The sequence below is a fragment of the Bidens hawaiensis genome, unplaced genomic scaffold (genome assembly GCF_021521415.1).
Source record: "Bidens hawaiensis isolate Kalapana, Puna unplaced genomic scaffold, B.hawaiensis_p1.1 tig00044164_1, whole genome shotgun sequence".
Taxonomy (NCBI): Eukaryota; Viridiplantae; Streptophyta; class Magnoliopsida; order Asterales; family Asteraceae; genus Bidens; species Bidens hawaiensis.
The window spans coordinates 79,499-105,042 of NW_027505880.1; the positions used below are offsets into that span (position 1 = coordinate 79,499).

The 25,544-nt window shown below is 35.3% G+C and overlaps 1 protein-coding gene and 1 pseudogene across 1 annotated transcript; one reads left to right on the forward strand and one right to left on the reverse strand.

Moving 5' to 3' along the window:
- The first annotated feature begins 4,780 nt into the window (after positions 1 to 4,780).
- Positions 4,781 to 17,501, forward strand: LOC143615755 (uncharacterized). The gene is made up of 8 exons (XM_077088803.1): positions 4,781 to 4,913; positions 8,750 to 8,927; positions 15,289 to 15,481; positions 15,605 to 15,661; positions 15,718 to 16,101; positions 16,184 to 16,419; positions 16,504 to 17,131; positions 17,223 to 17,501. The coding sequence occupies exons 1-8, from the start codon at positions 4,781 to 4,783 to the stop codon at positions 17,499 to 17,501; spliced, it is 2,088 nt and encodes a 695-aa protein (XP_076944918.1).
- A 4,699-nt stretch (positions 17,502 to 22,200) lies between these two features.
- On the reverse strand, positions 22,201 to 24,833 carry LOC143615756 (subtilisin-like protease SBT1.5 pseudogene; annotated as a pseudogene).
- Positions 24,834 to 25,544: the final 711 nt, after the last annotated feature.

Below are 25,544 nucleotides of genomic sequence, written 5' to 3' on the forward strand. Positions count from 1 at the left end.
ATTTTAACAACCCCGATTCAGTTTAGCATGCTAACTTGCTCCGTCACGTGCTCATCTCTTGTGTCTCTAATGTATCTGGCTCTTTTTTGCTTTATTTCATTTCTGCTTTACACAGTTTGAAAGCTCACCAATCTTGAAGAATAATCTTAATCTTAATCGAAATCATTCTATGATCACAACTTGAAGGTAACTTAATTCTACCCTTGAAATTGAAATTGACAATCGGTTGAATTTATTTGATTTAGGGTTTAAAGTATTTAGGTCTGTCAGCCACATAGATTTCATTCATTGTTGTCCTTGCTTTCTTTGAATATGGAAATTTAAGGGTTTTGATTTCTTCCTTTATTTGTATTGATCGAAGCTTTCTTTGATGTACTTGAAGCTCTTTTGATTTCTAGACACATCGCTCGGGTCGAGGCTGCCACTTGAAGCTCTATTGATTTTTATATGTATGTTTCCAGTAAAATCTATGTGACATTCCCCATTTTCGTGTCAATTTGTATTTGTTTTTATTATGAAAACCGACCAATTTTGTATCCCGAACCTTTCAATAATATAAAGATGATCAATTTTATGTTACATATTTGTTTTATGGTTGTCGGATCTCAAAAACACCTTTTACAATCCTTAAAATGCACCAAAAACGCTCAAAACGAACTTCATGGACTAAAAATGTCAAAGTTAAAAAATCATATTTTCCCTTTGAGACAGTTAGCACTGCGCTAAGTGGCAAGGGCAGAGCCCTTAGCGCCGCGCTAAAGTGCTATGCAGCAGCAGATTCGATTTTTGTTGTTTTGTGTTTGTTTGACTCATTTTTCTCCACCCACTTACATGCAAACACTTGAATTAAACCCTATGCATGACCCATTCAACTTAACTTATAAATACAAGCCTATTCCCTTCATTTTTCCCTGCTCATTTCATCAAATCTCTCTCTCAATCTAAGATTTCTAAGGTTATTATTCATGTTCTTGGCAGTTTGACTTTCCAAAGTCAAACTGAGTTTAATCTTACATTCTAACTAACTTCTTAGTAATTAAAGCTTGTTGTTGCAACATATATATAATATATACCCCTTGTTTTCCTTCGGCTTTCACTTCTCCGGTCTCTGTTGGTGAAGTGTCGGGCTTATAAGGTAAGGATACATGAAGGATTATTGCAGTCCTTGATTATACTATATTTCGTCTTAATGATTATTAATCTTGTGGTTACTGTTTATTTCAGTTTCTAATTCATATTTATTAGCCTCGGTTTCATCCCGAGTTGAGAACCGAACCGAAACCGAACTTTCGTGTAAAAGCTTTATTATTAACATACTGAATGTAAAACTTAAGTATTATTTTTTATAAGTTATTTTACAAGTTCCATAGTATTTGAGCATGTGGTAACCATCCTCGGTCTTACTCCGAGTCAATGACCGAACCAAAACCAAACTAAACCGAGTTTACTCGCTTAAGACACACAAGTGTGTTTTGGGCCACCGAAACTCACCTTTTTTCTTCCAGATTATATTTTAAACTATTTTTAAATTATTTTCTAAGCATACTTGGCATGTCCGAATCCAACTTGATCATATAACAAGTTGGGATCGATAAAACTGAATACTCGCTTAAAGGATGTTAAGGTTCTTCATAATAGAACTATATACTTAGTTAAGTCTTTTTGGATTTTATTGAGCTATCTCATAACATTTATCACTTTGAAAAGTTGACTTTGAGTTTGGTTAATTATCAAGTCTCGAACCGACAAATCCGAACACTCGTTTAAAACCTCGTTTTTGTATTTATATAACAAAGGGTCTTGCAATAGCGCATTATAACCCACATAATTACTTAACATAGTTTGAGTAATACTAATGAATAGAATACCAAGACCAAGTTTCGGGTAAACTTATTTTTCAAGAAACATTTCTTTAATTTCTCAAATATTTACATTTTATACCCTAAACTTTATTTATTTACTTTACTTGTCATATATTTTACTTTAAACCCTTCCAAAACTATCAACTAAATCAAGACCCATTTAATCTAGGTCTTGCTCGTTAAATCGATTGCTCCGATTATTCACGAAACAATCCTTCATGTTACTTAGTTAACGTGAGCACATTTCATCCCCCGTTTTCTTTTTATACTTTGGGGGTAACATGCATACTTATTCAAAACAAGAATGATTTGTAACACTCTATCCTCAAACCACAAACTCCAGGGTGTATGATACTTAGAATATTTGCTCTATTGTGTGTTATATGTTTCATATGATTTACGTGCACGAGTGTTTATTTTTATGTTGTTGTGGAGCCTCAATAAGTATGATCATACGCACCCCTAACTACTTTAGCCTTGTGCTAGTAGAATATGGCATCATTATCCGAGTATGTCGGTTGTTACTGATTAGAAAGGATCCTCATTTACTTACGATTTATATAACTCAACTGTTGCTTTTATTTATAGTCTCATATATGTTTGTGGATTTTGCCTCATATTATATATATTCAAAAACTATAAAATTGCTCTCCAACATACATGTTGATAAATATTATTTTATGCTTTGTTACAGTTTGATTATTGGTTGATTGGAGTTTGAAGATGCTATCCTCTTTGAGACCACTTAGGTTATTAGGAAAATGAACAATTAAATTCTTATATTTGGTGTAATTTGCTTTAGGTTCCTTATACGTGTTGCTTATACGTGTTACCCTACTTGATTGTTCATTACACTTATATATTTATTTGCTTATTTATTTCATTTAATCTCCAAAACATACACATGCACACACTCTCATAGTATTCTAAGGTATCCCTACCTTACCGCAAAAAGTAGATTTTTATGTTGCTTTTATGGATCACAAACTTAATTTGGATCCCGTTATTTAAGATACCTTAAAGGTTGAATTTATATCGGGTTTGTGCCATCATGGAGGGCGAAACACTATGAAACGATCATTTGAAAAAAAGATTCCAAGAATCGAAGGTGATTTACTTACCTTGGATGGTTGAATTGTAGTGTTCGTCTTCTAGGCCAACGAACCGTGTTATACATGTCAATGTTTTAAGTTGTCGAATGCAAGCGTTCCGGTTGCCTCCTTATATTTTTGTTGGAAGCATAAGAGCCACGGTGAAACGTGGACTAATGCTTTCAACAACCTGATTACCTCATCGTTTACTTTTTATTGTTATTATTACGATATTTGGGACAAAATGTATAAAACACGGTGCTTTCGTGCACATGTTCAACTCCCCACTTTACCACGATTTTTAAGATTTAATGTTGGGAAAACTAGTCATGGTGGTTCTTGCAAGTTTTCCCGCTTTTAAATCCTAACACATTATTTCAAACTTCAAAAATTTAAACTATTTAACTTTTTTTTTACTTGATTTACTGACAAAAGAAATTTTTTTAACATCCTCATCCTCATAACTCTAGGGTTCACAATCATTAAAACTCCATATTTACTCATTTCCATCATACTTATATCAATTACCCAAACTTATATCATTTCTCTTTTATTTTATTAGAATGCCTCCACTTCGTCGCCAAACTCGCAAGCCAAGATCTAGTCATCGGATGGCCGCAATGGTTGCTAAAGAAATCTTTGTTGTGATTCCCGGACTAATAACTCAAATTCAAGCCACCTAACGCATCGTTACTCAAACCACACCAAACCCCGCACCTTTCGCCTTGAAAAATTTCACCGGTGTCAACCCATCTTAGTTTCATGGCAAGAACCACTACCTTGTTTCAATGGTTCGAAAAGATGGAAAGTGTGTTCAACCTTCGTGAATGCCCCAAACCCAAGAAAACCACGTACGCCTCAAGCATGTTCGAGGGAACCGCCCGCACTTGGTGGAATGGCGATATGTTCGCCAATAGGGCGGAAGTAGCTATGGCCTACTCATGGACCAACCTCAAGAAAGTCATGATGAAGAAATTTTGCCCAAAACTCGAATCCGAATTTTGGGAACTTAAGCAAGAGAGTTGTGACAACTCCACCTACTCCAACCGCTTTCACGAGCTTAGCCTCTTGGTTCACCACTTGGTCACTCCCCTCGAACGGGAAATTGGCAAGTTTGTCGGTGGTTTGCCTATGCAAATCCATGACTCGGTGATGAGTAGTAAACCGCAAACCCTTCATGATGCAATTACCCTAGCCAATGCTCTTTTCGAAAACCATGTCAAAGCCGGTACTCTCACTATCAAAAGCTCAAAGAAACCCAATGAGAAAAGTACACCCGAACCATCAACCCTCACCAAAGTTGACCCGCAACCTCAATCCATAAACTACTCCAACTCATCCCACCACTCCAAGAGGAAAAGCAAACCCAGCTACCAAAACTATGCCGTCACCCACCCATCAAAACCTCAATCTCAATCCCAAGCACTCCAAAGCCGAAAACCGTATTCCGGATCTTATTCCTTGTGTAACACTTGCCAACGCCATCATCCCGCTTACTCCTCTTGTCCCCGATGTACTAAGTGGAACCGCTATGGTCACCTTAGCAACGTGTGTCGGGAAGCCTCACGTGGGAAACCCGCTCCACCAAGATTCGCTTCATCTAACCAAAATCGTCCAGCACCTTTTGCTCAAACTCTTCCTCAACCTAGATCTTGTTTTCGTTGTGGAGATCCGAATCATTTCCACAATGCTTGTCCTCAACTTGCTTTAGTTAACCAAGCCCAAATCATACCCACACCATACTACCAAACCCAAGCCTACCAAGTTCAAACCTATCAACCCCAACTCCCGCAACTCTTGGCTCCTCCGGCTCAACCGCTCCAAACGATGCAAACCCTCCCGCAAGCTATGCAAGCTATTCATCCACCTCCTCCGGCTCAACAAGTCAACCATGGAAACCAAGGGCGTGCTTTTATGATGAACGCCAACCAAGTTAAAGTTGCCAACAATGTGGTGAACGGTATGTTTTTAGTAAATGAGCATTTGGCTTCAATTTTATTTGATACCGGAGCTGATAGGACTTTTATTTCTTTTAAATTTTAATATATTCTTGCCGTACCTCGCACTAAAATTTCTCGCCTTTTTTCTGTCGAAGTCGCCAATGGTAATTCCATCACCATCGATTCGGTCATTCGCGATTGTATCCTCACTCTTTGCAAGAACGAATTCTCGATCGACCTCATCCTGATGCAAATGGGAAGTTTCAACATCATAGTAGGTATGGATTGGTTAGCTTTGCACCGTGCCAAAGTTGTTTGTTATGACAAATTCATTCGAATCCCTCTCGTTAATGGCAAAAACCTCAAAGTCTTTGGGGAAACGATTCCCAGGAAACTCAATCTCATGTCTTGCCATAAGTATGTTCCATTCCTAGCCCAAGCGGTGGTGAAAGATCCCAAAGAAAGAAAATTTAAAACATTCCCCTTGCTTGTGAATTTCCCGGCGTTTTTCTCGAAGACGTCTATGGTCTCCCAACCATTCGTCCTATTGAATTTCGAATCGAACTTGTGCCCCACGTGACTCCCGTAGCCAAGGCTCCCTACCGTTTAGCTCTTTCGGAATTGCAAGAGTTATCGAATCAACTTCAAGAACTCTCCGTTGAGGGCTTTATCCGTCTAAGCTTTTCCCCTTGGGGCGCTCCCGTCCTCTTCGTGAAAAAGAAAGATGGATCGTTTCCCATATGTATCGGTTACCGTGAACTCAATAATCTCACCATCAAGAATCGTTACCCTTTGCCCCAAATCAACGACCTCTTCAATCAAATCCAAGGTGCAACTTGTTTTTCCAAAATCGATCTTCGATCGGGTTATCACCAATTGCGTGTTCATAAATACGACATTCCTAAAACCTCTTTTCATGCTCGGTATGGACATTACGAATTATTGGTTATACCTTTCAGATTAACCAATGCACCTGCGTTATTCATGGACCTCATGAACCACGTTTGCAAACCATTCTTGGACAAATTTGTAATTGTTTTTATCAATGACATCCTCATCTTCTCCAAGACCCAATCCGAACAAGAGCATCATTTACACTCCATTCTCGACCTCCTAAGAAAAGAACAACTTTATGCCAAGTTCTCCAAATGTGAATTTTGGTTAAAAGAAGTTCAATTTTTGGGTCACGTCGTCAACGACAAAGGTATTCATGTTGATCCCGCAAAAATCGAGGCCGTAAAAGATTGGAAAACTCCATTCCCACCCACGAAAGTCTGATCTTTCCTTGGTTTGGGCGGGTATTATCGGCGATTCATTCTAAACTTCTCCAAAAACGCGTTACCCCTCACCGCACTAACTCATAAAGGACAACCTTATGAATAGGGACCCAAATAAGAAGAAGTTTTCCAAAATCTAAAGCATATGCTTTGAAATGCTCCCGTTTTAACTCTCCCCGATGGAAACGACGACTTGGTTGTATTTTACGATTCATCCAACCAAGGTCTCGATTGCATTCTCATGCAACGAGGTCAAGTTATCGCATATACCTCAAGGAAACTTAAGGTTCACGAAAAGAATTACACGACTCATGATCTCGAACTTGGTGCCGTCGTTTTCGCTCTCAAAATCGGGAGACATTATCTTTATGGCACAAAATGTGTTGTATTCACCGATCATAAAAGTCTTCAACACATCTTTGACCAAAAATATCTCAACATGAGACAACGTCAGTGGGCCGAATTACTTAGTGATTACGATTGCGAAATTCGCTACCATCCTGTTAAAGGGAATGTCGTGGTTGATGCCCTTAGTCATAAAGTTAATGTCAAATCCGTTATGCTTCATAGCATCATCATCATCCAAACCGATATCCAAGACCGCATCTATCGAGCCCAATGCACCTCTGTTGATGAAGGCAATATGTACGACGAAAAGTCATGTGGAGCCGAACTTCAAATTGAAACCAAACCCGATGGCTTGCTTTATTTTCTTAATCGTTTGTGGCTCCCTGATCGTGATGAACTTCGTTCTTTCATTCTCGACGAAGCTCATATGTTGCGATATTCCGTGCATCCCGGTGCGGATAAGATGTACTTCAACCTTCGATCTATTTATTGGTGACCATGTATGAAAAAAGGACATAGCACTTTGTGTCTCAAAATGTCTTATTTTCTCAAAGGTTAAAGCCGAAAATCAAAACCCTTTTGGTTTACTCGAGCAACCTCCTATTCCCGTTTGGAAATGGGAAGGCATTGCTATGGAATTTATCACCAAATTACCCCCCACTCAAAAGAAAAATGATAGCATTTGGGTCATCATTGATTGACTAACCAATCGTCTCACTTCATCCCGATCCGCGAGAAGTACTCTTTTGAACAACTCGCTCAAATCTATGTTCATGAAATTGTATGCCTCCAGGCATTCCGTTGACCATTATTTCTGATCGTGATGCTCGTTTCACCTCCCATTTTTGGAAATCACTTCAAGAAGCTTTGGGAACTCGCCTCGATCTTAGTACCGCTTATCATCTTCAAACCAATAGTCAATCCGAGTGTACAACCCAAACCCTTGAAGATATGCTTCGATCTTGTGTTCTTGATTTTGGTGGAAATTGGGATTCTCATCTCCCCTTATCGAATTCTCATACAACAATAGCTATCATTCTCAATTGGTATCAGAGAGCCTTTAGGTGTTAGATTTCTCTTAGTTACACGTTATTAGATCTGTAATTGAAGGTTTTGATTACTCTACGGTTTTATAAAGTATTAGTTGAATTTGATCATACTGACAGTTGAGATTGTTGATTATGGAGTGAATTTTTGTTCGGATGGTGTTTGGGAAGGTTTAAGGTAAATGTGTGTGGACTGATTTGTGAATTGATAGTTGATTAGACTGGTTTTGTTTTGGATTGGTTTGTGTATGAAACAGGGGATGTTATTTGTGGTAATTGATGTTTGTTTGATCAATTAAAGTATACGGGATTGGGATACTTGGATTTGCGAGTAGTTTACGAGCAATTTGAGCTACGATTTGGCCGATTTAGTGTTGTTTTGAGGTAGTAATACGGATTTGAGTTTGGTTCTGTGTGTTCGTGAATCTGGAAATAATCCAGATTTCTGGAAAATTCACTTGAAGATGTGAAGATTCATTAATAGCGATAATTCGTTATTATTGATTCGTCGCCTACATGTCCTAATTCGTTAACTAATCTGAACAGATTTGTGCCACGTGGCGAGTTGGTTACAACGGTCTAACAACCTTGTTCGTTATCAACTGTAGCTGATTCGTACTTACTGTTCTTAATTCGTCTTCCTGGATTCATTAAACTTTAATCACTGATTCGTTATTAATTCGCTCATTGATTCGTTCAGTGATTCGTTACTTATTCGTTCTTGATTCGTCATCTCAATTCGTCAACACTTCGTTATTAAGTCGTTATACTGATTCATCAGTGCTTCGTTACTGACATGTCTTTGATTCGTTACTGATTCGTTATAACCTAATTCGTTACTAGTTCGTCATTATTTCTGATTCGCTATCCATACCAAATCTGATTCATTATCCTTACCTCATCTGATTCGTTACAAAAGTTTCAATTTTAACCCTCAAGTTTGAATTTATTTCAAGTTTGAACTTTTTATTTACAATGGCTGGTTTCTACGCGTTAGCATCTCAGAACGTGCTTATGCAACAGATGTTACACTTGGATGCTGAAATTGGATCCCATTCAAAATGTCCTCAACTGATGAAATTCAGTGATTTTGCAAATGGGAACCACGATTTCGAGCACATCTTGGTTATGTGCATCCCAATTGCTCTAGATGTCTTGATGATGTCTACACTATACCAATGATAGGTGTTGAGACTACTGGTTTTACCCCTAAAGCTTTTACACATTATTCACAAGAAGAGAAGAAGGCTTTAGAAATAGAGACTAAAGCATATTCGACTCTTACTATGGCTTTACCTGATAATATATTCCATCAAGTTGGGAGTATCAAGATCTGCCGCGATTGGCAGTCAAAGAGCTTCAAGTAAATTAAAGACAAAGTGCTCAAAACGGGGGGTGTTTGTTAGTGCACGGTTTTGTCGTCTCGAGTCTTTGTAATTATCGTTTGTAATTTATTAATATTTTAATGTTAAGGGCATTTATGTAATTTATGTTAGTTATGTATGTTCCCATTCGTCATGGATTGTTAACGAATGGGGGCATAACGAATCAAAGATTCGTTATGCTTTCATTTTGAGTCATGTAAGTTAATGAACTGGATCCAATTCCTTACAGGATGTCTAACAAATTGGTATCCATCGTCTATATATAGGGTGTTTATACCCTGATGAATTAAGTTTTGAGTTATTATTATATCGAACCTCTGTCAAAATCCTCTCCGGCCAAATTCTTCCTTAAAGTATTACTAATCTACATATTACAACTAATATTATACATAGGTACATATATATAGCTAATTAATAGTGTATCATAAACTAGATCCAAATAAGGTGTTAGATCTAATTCGGATAATTGTTATTGATCAGATCTAAGGTATTCTCACATTGATATGGCCTTTTCCAAGCTCTTTATGGTCGTAAGTGTCGTTCTCCGATTTGTTGGAACGAGATTGGCGAAACCCAAATCACCGGTCCCGAGATGGTCCAAGACACTACCGATCGTATCGATCAAATCCGCAAAAATCTTCTCGCTGCTAGGAATCGCCAAAAGAGCTATGCCGAAAAACGATGAAAACCCCTCGAGTTCAATGTTGGCGACCTTGACATTCTCTAAGTATCCCCTTGGAAGGGGGTATTCCGTTTTGGAAAGAAACGAAAGATAGCTCCCCTTTTCGTATGCCCATTAAAAATCCTCGAAAGGATCAGAAAAGTGGCTTATAAACTCGAGTTACCACAAGAACTTACCGGTGTTCATCCAACCTTTCATGTCTCAAACCTTAAAAAGTGCTTAGCCGAAGTTAATCTCCAAATACCTCTTGACGAAGTACGTGTCAATGAATCGATGATCATGGTTGAAAGACCCGTCGAAATCATGGACCGTAACGAAAAGAAAACCAAATGTAGCCGTATCCGGTTAGTTAAAGTCCGTTGAGAATCACGGCGTGGCGCGGAATTTACTTAGGAACGAGAAGACACAATGAAAGAGAAGTACATGCATTTGTGTTCCTCAACATCATCTTAATTTTGAGACGAAATTTCTTAAAGTAGGAATACTATGACATTCCCCATTTTCGGGTCAATTTGTATTTGTTTTTATTATGAAAACCGACCCGTTTTGTATCCCGAACAATCCAATAATAGAAAAATGATTAATTTTATGTTACATATTTGTTTTATGATTTTCGGATCTCAAAAACACCATTTACAACCCTTAAAATGCCCCTAAAACGCTCAAAACGAACTTCAGGGAATAAAACTGCCAAAGTTGAAAAATCATATTTTCCCTTTGTGAAACTTAGTGCCACGCTAAGTGGCAAGGGCAGAGCCCTTAGCGCCGCGCTAAAGTGCTCGGCAGCAGTAGATTCGATTTTTGTTGTTTTGTGTTTGTTTGACTCCTTTTTCTCCACCCATTTGCATGCAAACACTTGAATTAAACCCCATGCATTACCCATTCAACGTAACTTATAAATACAAGCCTATTCCCTTCATTTTTCCCTGCTCATTTCATCAAACCTCTCTCTCAATCTAAGATTTCGAAGGTTATTATTCAAGTCTTGGCAGTTTGACTTTCCAAAGTCAAACTTAGTTTAATCTTACATTCTAACTAACTTCTTAGTAATTAAAGCTTGTTGTTGCAGCATATATATAATATATACCCCTTGTTTTCCTTTGGCATTCACTTCTTCGGTCTCGGTCGGTAAAGTGTCGAGCTTATAAGGCAAGGCTACATGAAGGATTATTGCAATCCTTGATTATACTATGTTTCGTCTTAATGCTTATTAATCTTGTAGTTACTATTTATTTCAATTTCTAATTCATATTTATTGAGTTCCATGGTATTGGGTATGTGGTGACTAGCCTCGGTTTCATCCCGAGTTGAGAACGGAACCGAAACCGAACTTTCGTGTAAAAGCTTTATTATTAACATGTTGAATGTAAAATTAAGTATTATTATTATTATTATTTATAAGTTATTTTACAATTTCCATGGTATTTGGGCATGTGGTAACCATCTTGAGTCTTATTCCGAGTCAAGGACCGAACTAAAACCGAACTAAACCGAGTTTACTCGCTTAAGACACACAAGTGTGTTTTGGGCCACCGAAACTCATCTTTTTTCTTCTAGATTAAACTATTTATAAATTATTTTCTCAATATACTGGGCATGTTGGAATCCAACTTGATCATATAACAAGCTGGGACCGATAAAACCGAATACTCGCTTAACGGACATTAAGGTTCTTCACAATAGAACTATATACTTGGTTAAGTCTTTTTGAATTTTATTGAGATATCTCATAACATTTATCACTTTGGAAAGTTGACTTTGAGTTTGGTTAAATATCAAGTCTTGAACCGACAAATCCCAACACTCGTTTAAAACCTTGTTTTGGTATTTATATAACAAAGGGTCTTGCAATAGTGCATTATAACCCACATAATTACTTAACATAGGTTGAGGATTACTCATGAATAGAATACCAAGACCCGGTTTCGGGTAAACTTATTTTTCAAGAAACATTTCTTTAATTTGTCAAATATTTACATTTTAAACCCTAAACTTTATTTATTTACTTTATGTGTCATATATTTTACATTAAACCCTTCCAAAACTATCTACTAACTCAAGACCCATTTAATCTAGGTCTTGCTCGTTAAATCGATTGCTCCGATTATTCATGAAACAATCCTTCATGTTACTTAGTTAACGTGAGTACATTTCATTCCCCATTTTCTTTTATACTTTGGGGATAACATACATACTTATTCAAAACAAGAATGATTTATAACACTCTATCCTCAAACCACAAACTCTAGGGTGTATGATACTTAGAATATTTGCTCTATTGTGTGTTATATGTTTCATATGCTTTACGTGCACAAGTGTTTATTTTTATGTTGTTTTGGAGCCTTAATAAGTATGATTATACGCACCCCTAACTAATTTAGCCTTGTGCTAGTAGAATATGGCATCATTATCCGAGTATGTCGGTTGTTACCGATTAGAAAGGATCCTCATTTACTTATGATTTATATACCGCAATTGTTACACATTGAATCAGTTTATATGACTGAGGTTGCAAATTACATGTATTTTAGTTAAATGCACTCCTCTAATCATCTTTTGTTTCCATAATTGAAACAATTGTTAACTTCCCATTTATGAGCAAATTAAAATTCTCAGATTATGTAATAGTGGACAGGAGTTGAGATCCCAAACCGGAACACCTTAAAGTTAGTAAACAAATGCGATTCATTTATTTATTCATTCATATTGTTTATCTTTTTTTTTATATTTGCAGAGTTAAGTAGACCTCTGCAATCGGACAATGGCTCCAATTGGGTGGAATTTATTCCCATTTTAGTGGACGCGTTCTTAGGTAAGATGCTGGGAAACTTAAGCATCTTAAAATACATCATTGGAGTTACTTGTATCCACCGAAATCTAAAAACATTATGTGAAAATAATATAAGCTAATTGGCTTGAAAACAAAATAATCATAACATTAAAAGTTTGGGGTCGTCTTTTGTGCCTTAAGGTCGTATAGCGGTATCGTGTTTCTCAATTATTAGCTTTTTAATATGTGATGTGTATAGTAAAAGTTTTTAGTATTTTGATATTGATAGCATGATCTTGCTTTGAAAGTAGTTTCAATGTCATAGTTGTGAGTTGTGTCACTTAAATAATTAAGAAATGTGCAAGATATATAATGAATATTTGAATGTAGTTTCTATAAATCAGTTATATTTTCTAAATATATAACGATATATGCATACCATTTGTAAGTCACCGTAGAAATTTTTGAAAGTTATTTAACTTGTCTGAACCTATAGGCTGCAATATAAACTTCATTTTCTGCTCCTTTTTTATATCCTTTTTAATCAATAGGTTTTTTTCTTATACTTTTGTTGTGCCTCACTTGTAATTTGTGCAACTCTAGAAATTGTTTTATGCTTCTCCCTTTGAAGTTTTGTGTTTTATGTTTTCTTGTATGGCTATTTTGCGTTGCATGACTGGATTTTTATTCTTTTGTGTTTTCCATCGAAGGTCGTCGTCGGCTACAAGTATGCTTACGTTCAAGCAACCTTCTTTTGCATAACCCAAGGTAAGCATATCCAAAACTTTATCACTTGAATTTAAATTCATTAACTAAATAGTAATAACTAAAATATTCCCTATCAATTCCCAATTTGCAGACCTTGGGTTACTATAGTGCATCTCATTCAACCAGAACTGGATCTGCAACACAACTGTTGTAGTTGTGCGAACCTACTTCTTGGAAATCCACAAAATCAACGAAGCAATCACAGTCTACAAGCAACCCTGCCACAAGGAATGTAATTCCTTTTGAACATAACTACACGGTGGCCACACATAAAATATATTATTGTATGTAATTAGACAAATAGTCGTCCGCCTGGATTATTTGGTTACACGAACGACACAACATATATGTAACAAACAATACTCGATGACTCTTAGAACAATATAAACTTGCAGCTCGTGAGTATCTATAATTGTGTTTCCTACTTAGACTTGCCCTTATTTTTATATTTTCTGCAGATTTATATGATAAAATCACATTGTTTCAAAAAAAGAGACAGAACTAGAACTAGCCTGGAGCAATGCGCCGGGTGAACAAACTAGTTTGATAATAAATGATTAATTTGTTGAATGATGAGAGAAAAAATTGAAAATAAAAATTATTTGTATAGGTGAGATAATAGTTTCTCATAACTAAAATTTAATACAACAATTAAGGGCGTATAAATAATGGGCAAAATAAGACAAATCTTCAACTGACTCGATAAACATTACAAATGAAATATGAAAAGAACAATTATATATAAAATGTATCAATTGCATATCCATCATGTTCTTATGTATCAATTGCATATCCATCATGTTCCTATCCCATCGTATTTGTTGCGTTGACTGAAAATCACTTTAGGTTATGAATTATTACACACTACGAATTTCGTTATGATTTTCATTTGGAGACCTTTACAATTACGTGTACACCCGTAATTACTAGAGTCGTCTCATGATTCACATAGATCGGGGACCTTTATAAGTATGTGTAAGCCTGTAATTACTAGAGTCATCGCATGATCCACGGGTACACCCGTAATTATTATAAACACTTAGTTCCACAAGGTTTTCTTACAAGATCAATTCGCGAGATATCTAAAGATGTGGAGCATTGAAGAGTGACATCGAGTTTTATCATTGGAATAGATTTGGGATTTGCGTCTTGGGTTTGAATATCGCAAGAGTCTACACATATATGGAAGCAGGATTTTCTCGAGATGGATTAAACGGTTGTACTGGTACCACTTCTATCAAATAACGACACCCGAAGGTAACCATATTGGTAACTAAGTTCACCGTTCCAATTTCTACTATTGAGCATGCTCGTTAATGCCCATGATCGTAGATACTCAGTCATAGATAGTCGATGTTATGGATATCATTTGCAACCATGGTTTCCTTTGTCTCTAGTCCACACGGATATAGAACGTAACTGTATTCCACATAAACAAAACGGAATTTACATCTTAATCAGGGGCGGAACTACAGGAGGGTCAGCGGGTCAGCTGACCCTCCAGCCGGCCAAATTCTAAGGTTACCGGAGTACCCTGCCATAAAAGTTTTGTATAGTTGACCCTCTTGATTGTCCTCTAAAGTTTGTTAAGGTTAAAGAAAAAGAAAAAAAGATGAAGCAAGGATTTTTTTCGGAAGCGAGAGCGGTAGTCAAGAGAGGAAGCCGACCAACTTTGGGAAATTTCAAATTGCAGAGAGAGAAAGATGGAAAAGGAGAAGGCAAGTGGACCAGTGGGTGATATATTAATACTTATATTGAATTAAATTGTGGCCTTTTTTAGAGGAGGTTGGGCCAGGAAATTAAAAACCTAGTTTTTTAAGTCTTTTCACTTTCTTTACGCCTCACAAGTCACACCTGCCACATCTCTTTCGTTTTGCTTTTCGGAAAAAAAAACAAAACTTTGGGTTCCATTTTTTTGCAACAATGAAGTAAGTATATTTAATATAGTTTTGTTATTTTCTATGTTTGTAAATGTTTAATAAACAAATATATATATATAAATGTTTAATAAACAAATATATATATACAGTGTGTTGCATATTAGTTTTACCATATTCAATCTTATTATTATTTTTATATAATTCAATATTTAATAACATATTACTATTTTTTTGTGTAGAAATGCACGTATGGACAAATATTTTGGTAAAGAACCAAAATCAAACATCAAGAGTTCATCAAATTCTTCGAATTCTAATGAAAAAAATAATAACAGAAGTCGAGACGAAATTGAGTTATCTGAAGATGAAATTGTTGGTGACCCGGCCTTACAAAAACCAATTAATGATTATTCGGTTAATGTACGAGAGGAAGTAAGAAGACGGTATATGACGAAAGCCCTTGTCAACCAAAAGTTCATGCCTTCCCTAAAAAGTTAGTTTCTGGAAGTATGAGGAAATTTCAAGAATTATGGTTTGAAAACTTTTGTTGGTTAGAATATAGTGTATCAAAGGATGCTGCATTTTGTTTATGGTGCTATTTATTCCCTACTGGTAATAAACACGGGGATGATGGTTTTATCAACCATGGTTTTAAAAATTGAAAAAAGGCATTTGAAAATTTCCGTGATCATGAAGGAGGGCAGAATAGTAGACACAATCATGCAAGTGTTCAATTCGAGTCTATAAAAGATCAAAGGCATAATGTAAACTATATGATGTCTCGAAGATGTAAGCAATATGAGATTGATTATCGTATTCGGTTAACAGCCGTTGTTGATGTGATTCGTTTCCTTTTACAACAAGGTTTGGCTTTTCGCGGGCATGACGAGACTATTAGTTCTAATAGTCGAGGTAATTTTCTTGAACTTGTAAAATGGTATTGTGAGCATATTGATAAAGTAAATAAGGTTTTTAATTCAAATGCTCCCGGAAATAATCAGTTAACTTCGCCGAAAATCCAAAAGGAAATTGTTAATGCTTGTGCCACTGAGGTAAGAAAATTTATTGTGAACGAGGTTAAAGGGAAATTCTTTTCTCTTTTTTATTGACGACTCTCGTGATTGCTCTATAAAGGAGAAAATGGCGGTGGTTTTGAGATACATTGATGATGGTGAGGAAGTTATCGAGCGGTTTATCGGGGTAGTGCATGTTACCGACACTTGCGCGACATCTTTGAAAGTGGCCATTGATAATTTCTTTGCAAAACATGGTTTAACTATGGCTAGAGTTAGAGGGCAAGGTTATGATGGAGCTTCAAATATGCGTGGTGAGCTAAATGGATTGAAACAAAAACTTTTAGCTGAAAATAAGTATGCATTTTATATTCATTGTTTTGCTCACCAGTTGTAGTTAGTTGTTGTCTCTACATCTTCTGAATACGCATCTGTGAGTAGTTTTTTTGAATACCTTGCGAAAATTGTGAATGTTGTTGGAGCTTCATGTAAAAGAAAAGATTCTATTCGGAAAAAACAATATAATGATTATGTGGAACGTATAGAGATGGGTGAAGTTTGTACAGGAAAAGGTAAAAACCAAGAAATGAGTTTAGCTCGAGCCGGTGACACTCGTTGGGGTTCTCATCTTAAAACAATAGACAGGCTTTTGAACTTGTGGAAACCAGTGAGAGAAGTGATTATTGCTTTGTTTAGAGATTACACTGATAGAAAAACTCGAGGCATAGCATTAGGTTTGGCTGAAAAAATGGAAAATTTTGAATTTGTTTTTGTTGGTCACTTAATGTTGAATTTGTTAAGAAAGACAAATGACTTGTCACAAGCCCTACAGTTAAAGAATCAAAATATTGGAAATGTCATACGATTGATTGGAGATGTTAAACATGATGTAAAGAAATACAGAGACGAGGGATGGGAGGAATTAATGAAAGAAGTCACTTCATTTTGTTCTCAAAATGAAATCCATGTGCCTAATATGGAAGAAGTCATTCCCGGTCGAGTTAGACGTACAGTTAATGACGAGCCACAAACGTATCTCCACCATTTCCATGTTGATATATTTTATCAGGTATATTATTTTTCAATTTTTTTAGGTTACAACATTCTATTTTTAAGTTTTATTTTAGAAAAAAAATTACATTTTCTTCACATGATTCTAGGTGGTTGATCTTCTTCTTAATGAAATGAATGAACGTTTTACTAAGTCAAACACAGAGTTGCTTACGTGTATAGCGTGTCTGGATCCTAGAGATTCATTTCAATGTTTTGACCGTGAGAAGCTATTACGACTTGCTGCCTTATATTCAGAAGATTTTTGTGGCTCTGATTTAGGACAACTAAGGATACAACTCGACCGATATATTTCAAATGTCAAAAGTAATGAAGCTTTTTCTGGTCTTCGTGATATTGGAGAACTTGCAAAGAAAATGGTGAAATGAAGTATCACATTACATATGAACTGGTATATCGACTAGTTGAGTTGGCTTTGGTCTTGCCTGTCGCAACAGCTACCGATGAAGTATATCAAGAATAATTTATGCAACAAGATGGATGATATTTTTCTCACAGATTCATTGTTGTGTTATGTTGAGAAAGATGTTTTTGCAAGCGTTGAAAATGAAGTTGTTTTACAACGCTTTCAAGCTATGGGCCCCGTAGATTACAATTACCAGTTGCTACATCGATTGAAAAAAAAAGTGATTCATGTACTTTAATGAAATAAAATTTTTTTCTATTACGACTCCCTGATTAAAAGGTCCTGGTTCCGCCACTTATCTTAATGGTACAAATCAAATTTATTAATACTATTTAAATTTTACTACATGTACTTTATAGAATTACAATGAAATCAAATAAAAGAAAAATCATACAAGTCTTTAAAAAATTGAACTTAGTTGCTTGGTGATTGTCTCGCTATCAGGTCTTCGTGAGAAGGGATTTTCCTTATGAGGCGACATAATCCTATGGTTGTTGGTAGTTGGTGTTGAAGTTGAAAGCGCGTGTTTGAGAAAGTAGGGCACCTTAAGTTATTTGATAGACCTGGTTGGTTTGATTACCTTGATTGGGCTTAGTTTGAGAAAGTAGGGCTTGGAGAGGTTGAGCTGGGTTATCTTGTTTAGTTAGGGCTTCATACACTTGCATTTGGTTGGCTTGGACTTGTTTTTCGTAAACGAGTTTCAGGCATGTGTTGTCAGAAGTGATTAGGGCCCCCACAATTGAAGCATGCACATGCTATGGGCAATTTTCATGTAACGGGTTGCACAAATTGTCAAAAATTGGGTTGAGCAAATCGTGAGTGAAAAGGTTGATTAGGTTGGGCATACATGAGTTCACGGAAAGCATTTGTGTGGTGCCCAAAACAGCCACACTTCAAGCATTAATGTCATGTGGAACCAATCGGATGATGGCGATTGCAAGTTCCACATAAAGGATGTGCCTGTCTATAGCTTTTTGTTGGGTTAAGTGTGGGTAAGTTGAGCTTGGGGGTAGTTGTTTATGGCATAAGTATGATAAGTTTGGGGAAGTTGATCTTGCAGTTGGTTTGATGATAACATAGTTTTTGCATTTGTTCTTACTTGTGATGTGCACGTGTGGGTTTTGAAGATGAGTTGGCCTGGGCCTCCTTGGTAGGTCACCTCCTTTTCGGTGGAGTCTTTAGTATTCCTATGCGTTAGCAACGCAAAGAATCTAAGGAGCAGTACTCAAGACATAATCTTGAATTTCCATCGGGGAGGCCCGTAATGTACTTGGAAGTAGCACGAGACCAAGAGGCAACAAGATGCGACACTAGTAGGCTGAGCTCATAAAATTGAGTGGTGTAAGCTAGATTGTCAGCACTTTCCTATCCTGTGAGTTAATCACCTACTTGATTTGCCATGTTGAGTATTTTAACTGCTAAACTAACCACTCATTCATAAGGGTCTATTCAAATTGTTTGGAGTAGTTTTGTTTTTTTATTTTATTTATTCTTTGCATCTTTAGGAAAATGTCATAATCTATTTGATTGCATTTGTTTTGTAACTTTCTTCATTGATTACTGAATTAGTGTAAACGTCACATTCTCGCGTTGATATTCCCGTCCACCAGACGAGTAAAATACTAATTCTCTATAATTAAAGGTATGTAAAGAGTAATCATAGTTACCCCCTCAACTTATCAATAATTAGAATTACTTCCATCAAATAATTGTAGAGGACTAGTTATGTCATATTAGTTAAACTGTTATTATAAAATAATAATAATAATAATAATAATAATAATAATAATAATAATAATAATCTATCTATTCTAATAAAAGACTACTTAATTTTGCCACTTGTCAATCTCATAACCCTCTTCATCTTTTTTTCAACATATTTCAATACATGATCCCTCATCTTTTAGTTATTTCAATATATGAATTCAAGTTTATTTTTATTAAAGGTAAATCTGAATCAATTCATTCATTAACATAAATTGTTTAATAAGAATATATGGAAATTTCAACATTGAAGTTGCATACCTGTCAAAATAAAATTTTCAAGTCACATGTAATTGCTTATTAAAGAAAATAAACGTGCATCATTGTCTAAGAATTTAATTTGTATGGTAATAAACAATAAATTGATTTTAAACTGTAATTCGAGCAATAGTGCATAATATTTTATATAAGATTAGTTTCAAATTTTGATATAAAATTTTCTCATATGCATTTGAACTCAGGAAAATATGTACTTTCTTAATTTTCTCCGAACATTTTATATAAATATTGCAAACATGGAGAATACCTATTACATAAATTTTGGTGTTTAATTTTAATTAATTCATTGACTTTTTGTGTAATATAAAGAGTTTTAGCAATAAGAAAATCAATATTTAGTTTTTAATATTTTCTTTCATAATTCAAACCAAAATATTTTAAAACATATATTTTATGACTTGATTTATACTTTTTTGTGCATTTAAATATATTTAATTTAATATGCCTTATAATAAAAATTACTTAATTAAAATCATTCAATTTCATTCACTATTTTTGCTTTCCAATAATCATTTATGATATTAAAACTTAGATTCATAGAATATCATTTTCGTTAGGTTTTTAAATAATTTCAATATTATTTAACTTATTAATTTTATTTTTATACAAATACAACGAACTGATGTTATCTTAATGGGGTTATCTTAATGTTTTCTGTTGGTTAGTACATAGTTAAAGTGCTTATTATGGTCTATATTCAAAACAATAAAGATATACGCAAAATTTATAAAAAAATAGAGTCATAACATTTATTATTCAAATGTGCTATAAAAATTCATTAAAATTCACACCTTAATTATAATGTAACTTAATAGAAATATTTATTATTTTTCTTAATATTTGTAACTTGATCATGTTCCTCATTATATTTCAAGGATATTCCATTTTCATATTAATTGTAAAAAAAAATAGTTAATTAGGTTAAAAGTCATTTACTATGCTTTCATAAAATCATAAATCTTTGCTTCTTCTTCTTTCTTTTTTTATCTATATAGGTTGTTAAAATATATATATCGACTAATTAAATATTCCAACAACTTTCCATAATATTAACTAATAAGGAATAACACGATATTAATATTCAAAATTTAAACATTCCTTATGCAATACTTTGAATTATTTTAAATAAGAATCAATATCTTCACTTTATGCAACTTGAAATATTTTAATATTCTGTTAACTCATAATAATCATTGTTATTTGAACATTGACTTTAAGGTTAATATGTCTTTGACATTTTCCTGTTAATTACATTCTTATGAAATGAAACAAATCGTTTTATAATATTTTAATTTTCAGTTATATATGTTGCTTAATTATACAACTTTTAGTTATAAAATATATATTCAATTAAAATTTTATCATACATTGAATATTAATGACAACAAATTTATCATAATCAATCAATTCAGAATCTTTATATCATCAAAGTTAAGTAATCTGTTTTTGAGATAATCATGTTTTTCAAATAAACATGAATGGGGTGATCTCAAATGACATAATATTAATTATTTAAAAGGTATGATATATTATGTGTATGAATATTTTTTTGGGTTAGTTTCATGGATATATTGATCATTATTTATGGTTGGTAATTGGGTATGTACTTGAAAGTACCTTACTTGTCACACGGACAACTATATGTGACTACATCAAGAGTTACAAGTAAACTTATATGTTACCTTATCAAGAGTTCGAGCAACTCCAATGTCATATTTAGTTGTGATTCAATATTCTGAACTGGAAAAATGTTAACTGTAGGTGATGCTCACTTTAAAGCATATCCACAAAACTAAATGAAAACAAACATGATACGTGAGTCTAATGTAATTAATTTTAATCTTCATTAAATTTTGAAACCAATTTCAACCTCCCACTTTAATTATCTCTCTTTTTGAATTAAAAAATAATTTTTTTTGTTTGTTTTTACTCTAAATGGTAAAAATATTATTTGTTTCTAAGCTTACATACCAACGGTAACCATCTTAAATTTTTGTTGAAAGGCAGTAAACATCTATAAATATTTAAGTAATATGAAATAAAATAAATAAGATACTTATAAAAGTATATTAGTTTATAGAAAGAAAATATTAAAGTAAGTGATTATGTGGAATACAGGGGTGTTTAAAAGTAATTGGAGGAGAAATGTGAGTTTTTGATGTTTAAAGTGAATGAATAAAAATCTGATGTGATAGCTGATGCGACGCGCTTAGTTTCCTTTTACTCATCCACAATACCATTGTGGATGCTCTTATAATCAAACATGAAATACATGGGCCTCAAACTAGTAATAATAATAAAAATAAATAAATTAATTAATTAATCTAAATGGACGTAAGTCCATATTAAGTGTGTAATTCCAACACATGTTATACTTTTTCCTCCCGTGGTTTCTGTAATAGTAAGTCTCGCTAATTTGGGTGTTACACTACTAGTGCTGTAATAAAAAGTAAAAAACTAAATAAATAAAAACAATCAAGAATAGTGGAATACGCTTGTGTGTACATAAGTGATTTCAGACCCCTAAAAGTATAAAGTTTCGGGACTCCGATTTTTATTTTCATTATTTTGATGTAAAACATAGTTCACAATAGATGTAAAATCTAAAACCTGCAGTTCTATAACAAATGTTGGTGCACAACAACTATAGGCGATACCACATTATGCTTCCCATCAGTCCAAACCAACTTACCCAATTGTGTCTCCATACTCCCCCATGAGCCAATTCCCGTATCCGAGAAGATTTTAACTGTGTAACTTCGTTTCTCACCTTCTGCGGTAAACCTCAATGTTTCTGGCTCTACTGTTACATTGGTTCCTTTTGGGCTTGTGATAATCGCATTGTAGTTTGATACACCTTCGCCTATGTAAGTTTCGGTTCTCGTGACCACAACTTCTGGCACTGATGACCCTCTTGAACCATATGCGATTGATATAGACGGATAATTGATGTTCCACGGCTTATTATGCTTCCGGTTGCACTTTACTGGTTTTGGTGAAAACTGTTTAAGAGCTTCAGTTGAGTAGTTCACTGCGCATAGAAATCGGAGGTAATCTTTCACTGTTATATCATATACCAACCCTGGATCGACGGCTTTTTCAGGGTCTATATGGCCTGCACCCGTGCTCCATACACTTGACTCGTTGTATGCTTGTTCGTCTAGCAATGGCTTCTGTTCTAAATCATTCATATAGGCGGTAGTCATCATTGCGGACCTAATCATAGCGGGAGACCAATCCGGGTGGGCACCTTTTAGTAAGGCGGCTAGACCAGACACATGAGGGCATGACATTGAAGTCCCGGATAGTATGTTAAACCCCGACCGTCGACAGTCAGATGGTAATTCGCTCGGTGGGACATCGTCAGGCCATGCTGCTAGGATGTCTACACCAGGTGCTATTACATCAGGCTTGAGTAAATAAACCGAATCAGCACTCGGTCCTCTTGATGAGAAAGATGCAACAACTGGTGCGGGTTTAACTCCGTTTTGAGTCCCGTGAATCGCAATCTTACCCATGGGATTTTTTGTAGAGTTCATATACCCATGGAGTTTATTACGGGCAGACTCGGTTATCAACAAACCAGGAATCGTATAAGAGTCTGATACCAATCCTTCGCCTTGTGGAGCCACGTTGGCCACGATCACCCCAATCCCACCCGCATCCTTCACCACTTCACCTTTCTTGACTCGAGCCGTACCTCCTCGGTCACAAATCACAATCTTTCCTTTCACAAGTTCAGTATCAAGTGTTCCGGGCATGCAAAGGGCTGATTTCGAGTTTCTGAATTGGTTATCAAATGCATTTTTTCCCAAAATTAATGGAGAGAATTTCATGGCTGGATTATTTTCCCATCTTCCACTAGAAACAGATGCACCAGTGATAATCGTACCATCTTCCAGAATCAAATCTACGGGAAACCTTCTGTCAATTGTGCTCGCACCGACTGTTGTGATCCATGGCGTGCTGTTTATCACCGACATCTAGTCTGGACCACTATTTCCAGCCGAAGCTGAAACAAGAACCCCTTTTCTCATCGCACCGAAAATTGCTATAGGATCAAGGTGATATGGTCTACTCGCGGAGCCACCAACCGATATGGAAATGACATGAACACCATCTTCAACCGCCTTATCAAGACCCGCTAGTATGTCCGACTCCTGACAATTCTCGCCCCAACAAATCTTATACGCAGCGATTCTAGCTTTCGGTGCGACTCCAACGGCTGCTCCTTTAGCATAACCAAAAAGAGATGCATTCCGAACCATCCTTCCGGCTGCAATCGATGCTGTGTGAGTCCCATGGCCGTTGGTGTCACGGCAAGATTTAACATTTGCGGTTTTGTTGATTTGGTCGATGCTTGCTTCATACCCGGCTGTAAAATACCTGGCTCCAATTATTTTCTTGTTACAAAGTTTTTTTGTGAATTTTTCGCCTTCCATACACTCTCCTCTCCACGCTGATGGAATCGGACCAAGATCTTGATCATGAAAGCTTGGTGCTTCAGGTGAAATCCCGGTGTCCAGGATGCCGATGATGACATTAGACCCGTAATCAGACTCCTTCAAGATGTTAACAGGTTCCTTATTAGCAAGCCCCATAAATTCAATTGATCGAGTTGTGTGAAGATGACGAATTTCGTCTGGTAAAACCGCCATAACCCCTGGCTGTTGTTGTAGTTCTTTGGTCTCGTGAGGACTCAATCTGGCTGCAAAACCATGGAAAACATTTTTGTAAACATGAAGGAAGTCTTGATTTGGATCTTGATCAGTAAGTTTTTCAGAATTGAACTTTCTTGAGTTCAAGCTTGCAAGAGTTGCTTGATACCAACGCTTAACGTCAGTGAAAATGGATGGTTGCAATTCGTTTTGGATTCGTACGATGAAGGTTTGAGTATTATCGTGAAGTGCGGAATTTGGAATGAAATAGCAGATAATTATTATGCAACTCCATAACCAAATTTCACCCATTGAGATTGAGGGAGAAGATATATAAGTGAAGCTATTTGTTTCATTATTTATAACCCATGTATACATTCATACGGTGGAGGAAAGCATGAACTAGTATTGGGAAAACATAAATAATGTGAGTGTGAGCATGATGATAAGGCAATGCTGGTCATATCTATTTTGGGCATGATGATTGTGATATTGGCTGGATCAAGCTCTGATATTGTCAAATTGTCAAAAAAATGGGTTTAGTATGACCTATGCTTTTATCAGAATTTGCCGAAAAGGACCAAAATAGCCGCAAAAGTTATGAAAGATTATTAATCATGTTTGAACTCTTGTCCCCTTTACAAACGTCTTCAGTAAAATCTTTTAGAGGTAAAAGCCCGTAGAAAAATAAAACAAATATGAACTGTAACTAACAAAAATACACTTAGCGGGCGGTTGGTTCGCGTGTTTTTTTTAAAGAATTAGAAATATAATGAAATGCTTAAAACTCTATTAGATCGGTAAACTTATTCATAAAATTAAAATTCTTCTCATATGCTCTCAAATCACCTGATCCGGCCACCCTCACTCCACAGTCCACCCTACCCTCGCCACCCAAACACCACCCACACACCCCAAAAAAAAAGTTAAAATATAAATTATCTAACATACACACTTTTCTAGCATCAAGTGAAATATAAATAATGTAAAAACATAACATTCAACTAAAATAACATCCATTTTACAATTACAAATTAGTAAATAGTTCCTTATAAACCACATTTGTAGTTTTATTTGTAACTTATCTTCTTAGTTCAATATCTTTCAATGGCTAGTAACGTGTGTATCATACGCGTTAAAATTGTATATAAATATATATAGCGACATTGATGATGATGATGATGATGATGATAATGATGATGATAATAATAATAAATTGATAGTATAATATTTATAAGAACAAATAATTTTGCATTCATTAGAAGGTATTACAATGTTGTTTTAATAAAACAAAATAACATACA